Source organism: Lichenostomus cassidix, chromosome 12 (assembly GCF_008360975.1).
Source record: "Lichenostomus cassidix isolate B80296 chromosome 12, HeHo_3.0, whole genome shotgun sequence".
NCBI lineage: Eukaryota > Metazoa > Chordata > Aves > Passeriformes > Meliphagidae > Lichenostomus > Lichenostomus cassidix.
The window spans coordinates 5927446-5941359 of record NC_139493.1 but is presented as its reverse complement, the minus strand read 5'-3'; the positions used below and the strand labels follow the sequence as shown (position 1 = coordinate 5941359).

At 43.9% G+C, this 13914-nt stretch overlaps 1 protein-coding gene across 30 annotated transcripts in view; it reads right to left on the bottom strand.

The window, feature by feature from the left end:
* The window catches only part of MAGI1 (membrane associated guanylate kinase, WW and PDZ domain containing 1), a 321207-nt gene that overhangs the window by 100385 nt on the left and 206908 nt on the right, over nucleotides 1–13914 (bottom strand). Inside the window, exon 1 of one of the 30 annotated variants that reach the window (XM_085072363.1) lies at nucleotides 5296–5526. The exons of the other annotated variants lie outside the window; for them this stretch is intronic. Coding sequence (XP_084928489.1) covers nucleotides 5296–5362 — 67 coding nt within the window. The 5' untranslated portion in view covers nucleotides 5363–5526. Of the gene's footprint in view, nucleotides 1–5295; nucleotides 5527–13914 lie in introns of those variants that run through there. 30 annotated transcript variants of the gene reach the window in all.

Below are 13914 nucleotides of genomic sequence, written 5' to 3'. Positions count from 1 at the left end.
TCCTTCAAGGTTTCCTCTGAACTGTGCAAATCACAAGAGCTGGCAACACTGTAATCATGTAGCGGAATTTTCAGGAGGACAGAGTTGTTCTAAATTATGTCAGAGTTGCAAAGTGTGCTGGCAGAAGAGGATTTTTCTTTTTAAAGGTATCCAAGCCAACTCATTAATCTGTTTAGAGCAGGCCTCTTTCAAATGAGTTTTTAGGAAGTGCACATTTACACTGCAGTCACTCGAGGACAGAGCTCAGCAGCCAAGTATTTATGGATTTGTTAGGGCAGGAGCAGCAGCTCACCAAGGGCAAGAGATTGTGTGTCTGGATTATGAGCAACACTCAACTTCAAATCCAGCCAAGGACCTTTACACACCTGTGATCAACACTCACCAGCACAGACAGAGCCACACAGTCACAGAACCACAGGATACCCTGAGTTGGGAGCGACCCTAAAGGATGATCAAGTCCAACTCCTGGCCCTGCACAGACACCCCAACAATCCCACTGTGTGCCTGAGAGCCTTGTCCAGACCCAAACTCTTCCCCCAAGATCCTGGAAGCCCAGGGGGGCTTGGAGAAGAATGACAATGGAGGAGGGATGGAGTAGGGGTGGAGGAAGGTGCTGGGTGGGACCAGGGAGGCCATGCAAGTGATGGGATCAGTGGATCCTGGCCCAGCCCAGCTATGCATGGTCCAGGGTTGTATTTAAAAATTTGTGTATAAATATATATAGGACTATATAAAATTATATATATATCTTGTTATACAATCATCATATAGAGAACTGCCATATAGAGAGAACTGTTACATATCATTATATATAACCCCATAATCAATATGTTCATTATAGATCATTACATGTCTATCATTACATTATAGATCATTATTTGCTGGGACCGAAGCCCCTTCAGAGCAGCAGCTCCAGTGACTGACAGGGACCCCACTTAACCCCATTCCACAGTCAGACCAGGCTTCCCTCCTGGTCCCACCCAGCATTCCCAGGGCACAGTCTTGGGTGTCTCCTTCCATAAAGCCCTCAATTCACAGCAGCACACAAACAGCCCCAGCTGGCACCTCCGACTGGGGATCACCTCAGTTTTACCTCGAAAAGTAAACTCTCTCCCCATAACTCAGGTTTGCCCGGGGGCCAGGACCCCAATCCCTCTTCCCTGATCCTTGTTCTCCATCCTCCCCAGAGCTCCCCTCAGTTCCCCACTCACCTCCAGCCTGGTCAGCCCGCTGCCCTTCACACCTCCGCAGCAGCAGCCTTATATAACCTGCGGCTGCAGATTAAAGGTTTACAAGTTTGCGAGGTGCCGGGTTTGCAGAGATAAGCGTGCTGCCATGTGCTCAGCCTCTCCCACCCCCTGCTCACCTCCCGGTGCCCCCTGCCCTCCCCGGGCTGCTCAGCCTCACACATCCCCTTGGGCAGCACAGCCTGGCAGCACAGTGGCTGTGTTTGGATTTCAAAAATACCGAGTAATTTTAAATGATATTCGGTATAACCTTGGGAACAGCTGTGGATGATGATCGTGGTCCAGGCCAATGGAAGCTGGTAGCACACAAGTGAAAGAACATATTTAGAAAGACGAAAAGAGATGGATGAACTAAAAGGACCATGTTCTTCAGCTCTCTGTTTTGTATAGGGCTGTAGTTTTCTGGCTTAGAACATCACAGGACTATGGTGACCGACCCACCCTCCCTCCCTCCCTCCCTCCCTCCCTCCCTCCCTCCCTTCCTTCCTTCCTTCCTTCCTTCCTTCCTTCCTTCCTTCCTTCCTTCCTTCCTTCCTTCCTTCCCTCCTTCCCTCCTTCCCTCCCTTCTTTCTTTCCTTTCTTTCTTCACACCACTTCAAGGAATTTCCCCCTCGTGCACAAACAGGGTTTCAGTCCCTCTCTTGGACAAAAATAGGTGAGATCAGAAGGAAAAAATGCCTGATTTTTGTATAACTTCAGTTCTGTCCCATTGCCCCCAACACATATCAAAATTTTTTGAGCACATTAGTTGTTAAACCTCTGCTAAATTAGATTTCGCCCTTCCTCAGCTGCTTCTACCCCCTGGCAAAGGGCAGCAGACAACCTCTGTTCCTCCTGGAGGCTGAAACTGCATCATTATAGGTGTTTCTGGTGCCCTTGGCCACATGAGACTCATCCACAACATGTAACTCATCCACAAGAGTCAAGTGACTCTATCTTTCAAATGAGTAACTTGGACCTTCATTTAAGGTCCCAAATTTCTTACCAAAGAGGGATGAGAAGCCTAGGTGGGGACACTCCTCCCACACTGGACCATAATTATGCTACTTCCACCTACTTTGCCCACTAATAGTGGCTACAGAAGATGCCATTTGCTGCACCTTCGTGATCTGCTTCAAGACACACTTCTTGTCACCAACAAAGCAAATGGAAGGCCAAATCTGTCACAGAGACTACACTGATTTATCTGCAATAAGAAGCAGGACTGATTTGTCAGACCATCCAGATATGAAGGTGTTCCTAGTGGTTAAAACCTGAAAGGTTATTTTCTCTCTCCTTGGAGAACCTGAAGGAAGGACAAAGTTGGTTTCCTCCCTCTCTGAGAGCTAGCTTGGTTCAGAATGTATGAAGGTTTGGTTCATTCTGCTTGGAGCAGAATGTATGAAGGCTTGCATGATGGGTTCATATCTCAATTCAGAAAGCATAAGAGATCACCAGGGTTATGCTCAACACTTCTGGGGGGAAAAAAGTTTTCATCACCCACCAGAGAGCTTCCTAGGGCAAGTTTCTAACTCATCTTCAACACAGTCCCTCCCTTACTCTGTACACCTCTGCATGCTCTGATTTTGTGAATGCTGAGTTTGTGCTGTATAAATAAGCACAAATTTACAGGGGTCAGTCATTTCCTACAGCTCAAGCTCAGAAGTGGAGAGAGTTTGTGTCAGACAGCAAAGCACTAAAGACTTGTCAACACTTTCTAGGCAACAAGTTAATGAAAGTCTTGTAGGCAAAGCTTCCTGCCCTTGCACCTCTCCTTGTGCATGTCTCAGAGGACAGACAGATAGTTAATACCCAATTATCTCTATAAAATTACACATCTCCACTGCTCTGCATGTTTCACCTCTTGGCTCAGTGAAAACAAGCAAGACGTCATTGCTGGAGTCTCAGTGCCCACAAACACACAAATAAGGACCACTAGTGCAGAACAGGAATGCATTACCCTTTCAGAGCTCTGCTGACACATGGGCCCAGCCTTCATTATCACCTCTGGAGTTTACTGCACTGTATGCTATAATTAGAAGTGTGTCAGAACTCAGACAGAGCACTGCAATCATCACTGCTCTCTGCTGGTATGAAGATGATAAGAGGCAGAGCATGAGGCAGAACTTCTATCCAAGTTCTTAGAGATGAACTATCACCCTCTTCTGTTTGAAAAAGACCATACTGAATGTTTTAAAGAAATCAGGCTGGTTCATGCATTGGTGAATGCCAACCTCCTGCCTTTAATTCATGTCTCAAATGGAGTGGAGGAACAGGAGGAAGAATGGCAGAGTGCAGTGAGAAAAAGGGTTAAAAATACCACTAAAAACTTAAAGAAAAACAACTGCAAAAAGCTGACCTCTCGCATGTCAAATACTATTTTCATAAAGGATTAAATATATATAAAAGTTTTTATACAAGTGTACTATTAGATTGTTAAATATGTATACTCAAATGTTTCCTGGAGTAGAACAGCTCTGCAGGAGTCATTCCTCATCCTTAAATATTCACAACATTTTGGCAGACTTGCTAAAACTGGAGCCCACATATTTTATTTTTTTTTTCCTTTGTTGCACCAACCTACAAATCATTCTGTGCTTGTGCATTATTGATATTTTCATGGCCATTTGCTAACTTCAGGTGCTTAATAGTTTTTGCAAAAGTGCATTAAACACCAGTTTGTAACAAGCTTTTACACAACTGACATCCCAAAGAGGAATTTTTTTATGGGTTTCTTTAACTGCTTAAAGGCTGATTGCACACACTTATCTCTCACCACTGGAAGGACTATAAAGCTAAAGTGAGATTTAATATCCCCATTTCAGGACACTAAAAGTATGGCGCTGTAATAGAAATGCTGACATTATCCAGTTATGGTGGTGCAACCTCTCCACCATAATTATGTACAGTTGGAGATAATAAGCACTGCTGATTCAGGAGGAATCTCTGATTGGGCTGGAAGATGGAGAAGTGCTGGATAATCTGTTTCCTGAGTGGCAACAGCAGGACTAAAGAGCATAAACGGAGGAGCAGAGTTGGTAAGGAAACAACAACAAAGTCCAATCAGGACTCCTCAGAGATGCTCTTATTCCTCTCATTGTTCATGTGATTGCAAAAGACCTAGAGGACTCGCTCAGAACTTGTCCTAAAAGGACTTTGTGATGTTACCTGGAGGAGTGAGCAACACCAATGCCCAGGAAAGGTTTGATTACACGACAGACCCAGTCAAGAGAGCACAGAGCCCTGATTTTCAAAAGGACTGTGTTCCCTTCTGGCCTTTGGAAAACCAAAACCCTTTGATACATCTCAAGTTCAGCACCAAAAATGAAGGAAAGAAAAAAACCTCAACATGCGTGTGATACTATATTAAAACTGTCTGAAAAACCTGCAAAAATTGCCTTGAAATCTCTGATATTATATGGGAAAAAAACCCCAAAGAGAACTGTTTCAATGAGAAATTAAAAAAAAAAAAAAAGGAGGGATAGGTTCTTTATCTTCTTGCTCCTGTTTCTATTTTCACTTTGCCTTGGGAGGTGGGGGGAAGGGAGAATTAGACAGGACGAGAATTTTGGTGAAAACTATTAATTCAGCTCAGTGTTTTCTTGTACTGTTTCTCCTATCATATTTAATTTTTACATATTTATACACTGAATGTCCTCTTAAATGATCATCCTCTCAAAAATACTTGTTTGATTGACACAAAGAATTCCAAATGCATTACTATGACTGGCTGTTATTACTATTAATAAATACATAATGAACATTGATAAGATTAACAAACCATTCCAAAAATTCCTTACTATATTCCCTCCACAGCAGAAACTCCAAATTAGCAGTAATGCCAGCAGGCTATTAATATTCCCAGATTAACAAAATGCAAGCAGATCATACAAGGATGAGCTTGAATATCACTAAATAAAATACCTGGGCAAATATTTAGCACTAAAGAAAAAAAGGGTGTAAGTTAATATTTGTTTAGCATGGGGTATTATGGAGACAGATAGGTGGGAGTTGCAACATTTACTCTGAAGGAGGGAGTGCATTAAAAAACAGAGCACAAAGTCCTTACCCATGGCAGGGGACAGAGTTGCTGAGTGTCCCAGAGGTCCCTTGGTGCTGATGATTTTTAGGAGCATGGCTCCGAAGCCAGCTCCATCCCAGGGCTGGCAGCAGGGGAGGATATGGGAGAAGAGCCCTCCTGGCACAAGAGCCAGGCTGTGATGAGTTCAGGGGTAAAACCCGCCGGGAGCTGAGCGCAGCAGGATGGCACAGGAGCTGTCCGAGCATCACCCTGTCCCTCTGCTGTGTCACCAGCAGGGCGGGGAGAAGCTGCTCCCAGTGATAGCCTGCAGTGCCACACAGTCACCAGCAGCCTGTCCCCTCCCTGGGGACACAGAGCCCTGTCCTGGCCATAAACCAGCCCTGTCTCCTTCCCATCCTCCTCGCAAAACCATCCCAAAAACTCCCCCAGCACCACCTGCAGCTCCGCCCAGCTACCTGGCATCACCTGCTGCTCTGCAGGAGAGGTCAGCGAGGAATACACACTTTCTGCTTGGCTTCCCCTTCGTCTGGTGCCCGAAGGCACTCCCAATTTGATATGTATTTCTTTTTAAAGTAAGTGGAATTGAAATAAATCCATACCGTTCGCCAGTTTCCAGCTTACATAATCAAAGTCAACTGTGCATTCACAAATTCCTCCCTTCTCTGCAAGCTAATCTGACAGTAGCAGGGGGGAAAATAATCTCCTGTGGCACTGTCTTGATTTCCCCGGGAAAATAAAATGCCTTCAGTTTATAATGACTTAGTAATGAATTAAACATTTCGAAATCCATAAAGGAACCTCAATAATAAGATCTTTAAAAACTGCAGACACAGTCAAAGCAGAGACAAAAAAAGGAAGCAGAAATATGCTGGAAATTAAGTGGAGACGAATCACAAAGGCACGGATGTGATGAAGCAAGGCAACAGGCACACCAGGGAGAGGGGGGAGAATCCATTCACCAGGCTGAGTTCACCCATTCAGCATCCACTTCCATCAGATACTCAACAGAACAAAGTTACTGCAGCTTCAGTTTTGTTCACTTATCCAAAAGACCTAACCGGAGTTTTAATATGCAGAGATATCAGGGTTTTCAAACCTTTTGTCTGAAAGCTGATAGAGGCACCCTGGTTAATGCTAAGTCGATGATTCCACTAGGCTGGGAGGTGCTGAGATTCCAGGCATTTGCATGGCTTAAAATGGCTGCAGCAGTTCAAGGATCTGTAACTTACTGTGCACAACGCCGTGGAGCACAGGAGAAGGGTCTCTTTCCTGCTATACACTATTTTAAATTTAACAAAGCAAACGTAATTAGTCCCATGAGCACCCCTCCAGTAACAGCTTCAGCTCCCAGCACTAGTGAGCTGTATGCTATGCAGTAATTATGCTACCAAGCTGTCAGAGCCTCCTTATCTGCATGCAAATTAGTTCATATGCTATACATCTGCTGTAATGACAGTATTAAACCAAGAATTTTATAATGAAGCCATCCTCTTTATAGCAACATAGCACAATTACTTTATTAACATATTGCACATCTATGTCTGTAACTGCTCCCAGTCAAACAGCCAAATTTTCCATTCCTCCATACAGCAAGATCTTCACTTCTCTCCCTATATCTGTAAATAAACGCAAAGAACAGGAACAGGAATTTCTAAACTACCTCTGTACAACACCACTCCTTCATTGTTCCTGGGGAAGTACTGCACCAAATGCCATTAAAGCGTGACTAGGTGAATGAGTATTCCCATAATGCTCCAAAAGGTTAGGAGATGAAACAGTAATAATCAAATCAGCAGCTGCTTGCTCCCAGCCTTGACATCAATCATCAGCTTCTGTCAGCCAGGGGCTGCCAGCACCAAACGGTGTCAGGAGGGGATCAGAGCCCCAGCAAACGGAGCAAGGAGGGATGTCGAGCAAAGGAGGAAAGGAGAGGAGATAAAAACCTTTATAAGCTAGGAGTGGGCAATGCAGACCTGGTGCCTGGGAGGATTTCTGCCTGGAAAAGGCGTGTTGGTGGCAGTTTCACTGCAGAGAGGGCTGGGGAGAGGTGGAGATGGGACTGCAAAGGGAGAAGCATCCTCATTTTCTCCCCCTGAAGCCACAGTGCTTCACAGCCATACCAGCACCAGCTCTTGGCCCCAGCCCTCTTTCCAGTGCTGGTATTGGAAAAGTTGGGTGGCTTCTCAGTCCAAGAGCTTTTTGGATGAGGTTTGCAATACTTTACAAGGGTAATTTACGGTACCTAACCTCAAATTAATAAAATTGATCGAGGACTTGATTAAATTTCCTTGTGGGCATTTGACGAGTTTTTCTCTTCATTATTTTGTGAGCCACCAGTCAGTTCTTTTACAATTAAAATTAAAAACCACCAATCAACCAACCCAAAAAACCCATAGAAAGCTACGTGATCAGCTCTAAACCTTCGGTAGATCTTTTTCACCTATTTCTTAGTATAGGTCTCTTTCTAACCTTCCAGCTCTATTACCCATGGATCTGCACTCCAACCTCCTTGCAAGGACATACCCTTGATGCCAACTAGCTACCTCTCCAGGGTGATAAGGAAAGGTCATTTATAATAATAGGGAATATCAATTCTGGGACCTCATTTCACTTACTTAATCTTATTTATACTTTCGACCAACTGATTACACTTCTCAGAAATCATCTTGGGAACAGAGCAGTTGTGCTTCACAGGTATTCTCCATGGGAAGGAACAAAGACAAGTGGAAGTGGAGGGGAAAAAACCCAACGAAAAACCTTTTCCCCTTTTCATGTTACATTTCCCCGTGCACCAAAAGGTGTGGATAGGTCTCCCCCAAAGTTTCAGCACTACTTTGTTCTCCATGCAAATCACCCCTTTCATCAGTTATCTTAAAGCCATTTATAAACACAACTGCCGTTTCAAAGCCTCGAAGAGATAGGTGAGAATTACCACAGACGTTCAAATACTAAACAAACCCAAATCTTCCCTTAAAAACCTATATTTACAGCCTTAGTAAAGCCCTGAGTACTGACACCACAGTGCATGAAACAACAAACAAAAGAGCTAGGGAAAGGCACAGAGCAATGCTTCTTTCTCCCCTACACAAGCTTGTTTTATTTTTGTCAGCATAACCTGTAGTTTGCTGGGTTTCTGTGAGATCAAATATTTGATCAGTTTATGAAAGGGATGATATTATGTGTTTGCCTGAGGGAACAAGGTCACTGGATTTCATGACCCCGGAGTTTATTCCAGCATTTGGTTCCCATGAGAAAAGCACTAAATTACCGTTTTCCTCTGGGAGAAGGGAAAACAAAATCAGAATATATCACAGTCCTCCCGCAGCTACTAACAAGACCTTCTGTAGCCTTTGACACCACCCCATGAAATAATGCAGCACAAGCCATCTTATTAGCACTCAGTGGGCACCCAACCAAGGGACTGAGCTTTCAGAGCAGCCACTTGAGCGAGGAGCAGCTCAGCCTCATCTGCTGGAAACCTCTGCCACTGCTGTGCTGCTGTTTAAATCTCTCCCCTGCTGCTGCCGGTGAAGGTGAATTCCTTTATGTCCAGCTGTCATTAGTTGCAGTGGGTGTGGGTCATGTCCTGGGGGTGGCATTGATGTCACCCAGCTCTGGAGGCTGGCAGGGCAGACACCCCAAAGTGAGCTCTCAGTGACCAGACACAGCCACAGTCACACCAGGGCACTGCTCAGGCCAACAGCCACCTCATGATGAGCTGAACTGCACTCCAGAAGCATCCATTTATCTGCACTGACCTTAAAGGGCTTCTAGGGCATGAGCTGAGATGTAGATGTTTGCAGCCAGGTGAGATGAATGATACTCACAGCATAACCCACCCAGCATCATCGCCCCAGTGTCACCAGCCTGGCTGTCTCAGTGGCCTTGAATTTTGGTGTCAATCCCTCCTTGTCACTGTAAATCCCTCTTAGGAACAGACCCAGCTTCTTCATCCTGTCCCTGAGATTGTGCATCCACCCTCCTCTCCCTCTTCCATCTCCTCTCCTGTGTCTCTGGACACTTTCAAAACTGGATAGGTTTTTTTTCAGACTCCCTGGTCCATTCTCCATCACCTCCCTCTCCCCAGTAACACATCCATGATCTACCACAGGACAGCTCTCTCTCCACCTAAGACAGAAGCAAAACCTTCTGCCACCTCTTCCAATCTCCAGGTTTCTCCCAAAATCCACCATGAGTGTGTCTCTGCCTTGGCAGCTGAGTTACCACTCCTTCCTTACACTTCTGTTGCATTATTAAAGAAATTCTGCCATCAGCACAGTAATCTGCTAGGAAATAAAACCACATGGAAATCACCTGCAAGGTGTGCTATTTTAGGTGGGACTGCTAATGTAGGTCAAGTTTTATTTAAAAAAATCCTAGTGATAGCAATTTGGAAGGAAAAACTTCTCTTCTGGGTTGCATCCATGTTTATTAAGGAGTCTCTTATGAAATCTGAATTTTGACTCTTTCCTCCATTGTTTTTTAATGGAAAAATCACATAAGCATACACAATTCTCACTGTGTAGGAAGCCAATTCTGTGCTCACAGCTCATGCATTTTGAGTGATATTCATGGAAATGAAAATCACTGTTTCACATACAAAAAAAAAAGTAAAATTTGACAGTGAAGAAACACCCAAAGCACTTGAGAATCAGCTTGGAATCACTTCTTGATCCTGTTACAATTCTGTCTGCCCAATCCATTGAGATAAGTAACATGCAGACTTCTCTTATAAACAAATCTTCCCAAAGCCCATTCTACTCTGGTAGCCAATCCTTGAAGAATTTAACAGTTTTCTCTCTCTCATGGTAGCAACACGAGTGCATCTGGGAACTTGCAGTAGCACATCAGGCCACAGATATCCTGCAGAAACACCTTGAAATATTGACATACTGAAATGACCTTGTTTTTTAACATATTCTAATATACTGTGTACATGACCCACATTGAACATTAGTGTATGGGCTTTTTTCTTTCTTCCCCCTTTTTTTTTTCCCTTTTTGTTAAACATTTGAGATTGCTATTGCTCCTGAGCAAAGTTTAATCATTATAGTATTTTAATTTAGTAATTAAAAAATACAGAAGCCAATCCCAAACTGGGAGTAGAATGACTGCACTTCATGAAGAAGAGCTCTGACAAGGGATAAAGCAATTTATTCCCTCCTCCTTCCTTCACCTAGAAATTAAATACTTCACAAAAGATCATCAGCAAGACACTCAATTTGTAGACACCAACAACCTTGGCAGTGTCCTTGCAGAGCAGAACAGCTGTTGAGTTGATGGGCACTGTGTCCCAGTGGGGACAAACTACAGCCTTCTCCTGTCAATGCTGCAGTTTTCTGCTTTTCAGGCACTCCTGCTTTGTGCCTCGCTTGCAAGACAGCCCTGAACAGAAATATTGCTACCAACATTGCTAACTTAACCTGAAAAATTGCTATGTTCTGGCATTTGCTTTGTCTTAAGTGTATTTAAACCCCAGCAAGCAGCCCTTGTTGCTTTCAAAAATTAAAGTAAACAACAAAATGTGGGTTTTTCTGAGATTTTAAAGGGCTTAAATCCTGCTACTGCCATTTAGCAGTGACCAGAGCCCAGCTGTGCTGCAGCACCTCACTGCAGAGTCCCCTTTAGACCAACTGTAGAATTAAATACGGTGAAATAAAGGAGGAAAACTAATTTCTCCCTGCCTTTGCACTGGACTAAATGCATTCCAGCATTCACTTTCTGCAGCTCACCTGTTTGTTTCTAACTGTAACATCTTCTTGACAAAGGTTTTACATGGGTCTCCCATCCCTCAGTAGAAAAAGAAAAAAAGAATGCAACATCTTCCTCCAGCACACTGGGGAAACCTGCCAGAACCTTTATGTGGGGTCTGTGAAATCCTTGATCCTGCTGAGCTTTCCCAGACTGGTGTTCACAAGTGTGGATAGTATAGTGTCACCCTCAAAAGATCAGAAACCGTGACTTTGAAAACCCCGTTTGGGTCTCTGATTTCCAAATTCCCTTTATCTGCCGTGGTGTGTGCATGATGCTTTGTACTGTTAGCAAAACAAGCAACGCTGAGAAGAGGAATTTTGAAGGGCTTCTCACATCCTACTTATAACCATCCCCAAAGGGCAATCCTAGCTCGGTTTTCCTTTTAATCTTGCTGGAGAAGAAAGGCAGCTTGCACCTAGCAAATCTCACAGAAAGCCATATGGCTCAGGATGCCAGGGACTGTTCTTTTCCCCACACCTAAACGAGACTTTACCAGGTACATGACACACAAAGTTTATCTACAACCCTGCTGCCAAATTAAGACCACATTTTAGCAATCACACTGCAAATGAGATTTTTGGTGTCTCACACGGTGCAAGGTCAGGCAGAAAACACTAGGGAAGACACAGACTTAAATCCAGTTTTATAATCCCCCTTCTAACCTTCAGGAAGTTGGATTATTTTAGTAGCAGCCTGAGAGGTAAAAGCAACAGTTCTGCTATTGTTTATTACCTTGTGTGAAGTGATTAATACAGCAGTTTATTGTCTCAGTTGCACAAAAGAACTGTGTGCCAACTCTTCCAGCTGAAGAAGAAGCACCATGTTGCTTTGCAATTAAAAACAACATGGAAGAGTGCCAAGGGTGAAAGGTGGAGAAAATCCTAATATCCCTCAGCCAGGAGGAATGAAAAAAGTAGAGCTATGGCACAAAATCTCTTTCTACCTTTGCTTCTGCTGCTTCTAAGACAGTTGTGGTGAGCTCACTGAGAACCCAACTGACAACAATTTGAATCCTAAAATGTTAAGGGGTTGGAACAGACCTTAAAGATCACCCAGTCCCAGCCCTCCCTGCCACAGGCAGGGACACCTCCCACTAGACCAGGTTGTTCAAGGCCTTTTCCAACATGGCTTTGAACACTGGCAGGGTTGGGCAACCTGTTCCCAGCACCTCACCACCCTGACAGGAAAGATCCACCCAGGTGTGGTCATGGCAATTGTGAAAATCAAAGAGAGCCCATGGAGAAAATCAAAGTGGAATCTCTTGACGAAAAAGAGAGACCATTAAACACTAATTAATATGGGATCTCACTAAGTCAGTACATGCCTATGTCTCTTACACATTGCTGTTTGATGCTATAGAATATCCAATGCTGCCTCATTCCATCCATCTGCCACCAGCAATGTTTGCTCCATCCACCCTGCTCTTCTGCACACAGAAACACTGATGGGCAGAGGTGGTGAGCAGCCATCCCTGCTATGCCTTGCTTTCCCAGCCTTCTTTGTCTATGATGCTCTAAAAGCCAAGGTCCCTCCTGGCAGCCACTGGCTTGTCAGGGTGCCAGGACCACCAGCTACTGCCCAACAGGTTGTTACACAGAATCCCTTCCTGCCTGCATCAGTTTGCATCATATCTTGCTGGCAATCTTGCATATTGATTTCATGCTGAGTGTCTGCACACCCAGTGCAGCTCTGGCCATGACTAATGTGCCCTTCTCAGGCTACCCCACACTGATCTAAGAATAAAAAAGTGTGAGAGCTTTAAATCTGCTGCCCAATATGCACAAGCTGTCTTCTTCAGCTTTAAGTTGGAGCCACGCTAGAACCAACATGAATGGGACTCCTCAGCTGTTAAAAACACAAATAACCCTTATTCACCACAGCCCATCAGGAGATACTGAGGTCATTCCCAGCAGCAGCCCACTGAAGTTCTCTGCAGCTTTTCCTTCTTCTGCACTGGTGCACAGAAAAATTAGAAAGACTCTGGTTTAATAAAAACATATGCACTGTAACAGAGCATGTTTTTACATTGATATAGGAACACAGCAGGAAATAGTAAAACACTGGGAAAAAAAAGAAAAAAAAAGAGAGCTTTTAAGAGTGACAGTTTTGAAGTCTGATTGCATAGCTCTCTCTCAAGTTTAGAGGTGGGCCTCTCAGAGGGTAGGTAAAAATTTCCATACTTCAGCACCATAAAGCTCTTGTTTCTCGAGCTCTCTAGGAAACCTTTTTAAACACCCAGTACCTTTGCATCTAGAAAAGCTGTGCTTGGTGCAGCACAAATCCACTCCCATCCTGCCCTCAGCTCTGACACATTGAATTTTGTCAGGAAGGAGGAGGATTTCCCAGCTACCTGGGTGATATTAGAAATATGTCATGTGGAAGATTAATTTCTGGGTAGAAAGCAGAAAAGAAGAACTTGCTTTTGCCAGACATGGATTTGGTTTCTTTTGTTTTGAAGCAGAAGATGTCACAAGCTCCAAGTCCAGCTGAAATGGTGAGTTCAAATATATATGTGTACCTCAGTTATCATGACCACGTATTTTCTATACAAATCCCACAAACATGTATTTTACTCTACAAAAGCACATTTACTACTCTTCTCTGAAATCTAGGATTGATTTATATAATGCACCTTTGAAGTCCCTTTTTTATGTGTTAATTCCTGTTAATAAAGAAAGAGATGTTGCTGGCACAGGTTTAAGTTCAGTTATTCTGCTGTGCTCCCCTTAAAAGACTGCAGCAGAACCTCAGCTCATAAAATAGATATTTAGGAGCTACATGGTGCTTCTTTCTAATCAGGAGCCAGCATGGAGAGATAACTTATGGATCATGCATAATTCACTGCTCATTTGCCCGTGTAAAGGCCAGGAAGAAAATAAAGGGGGCCAGGGG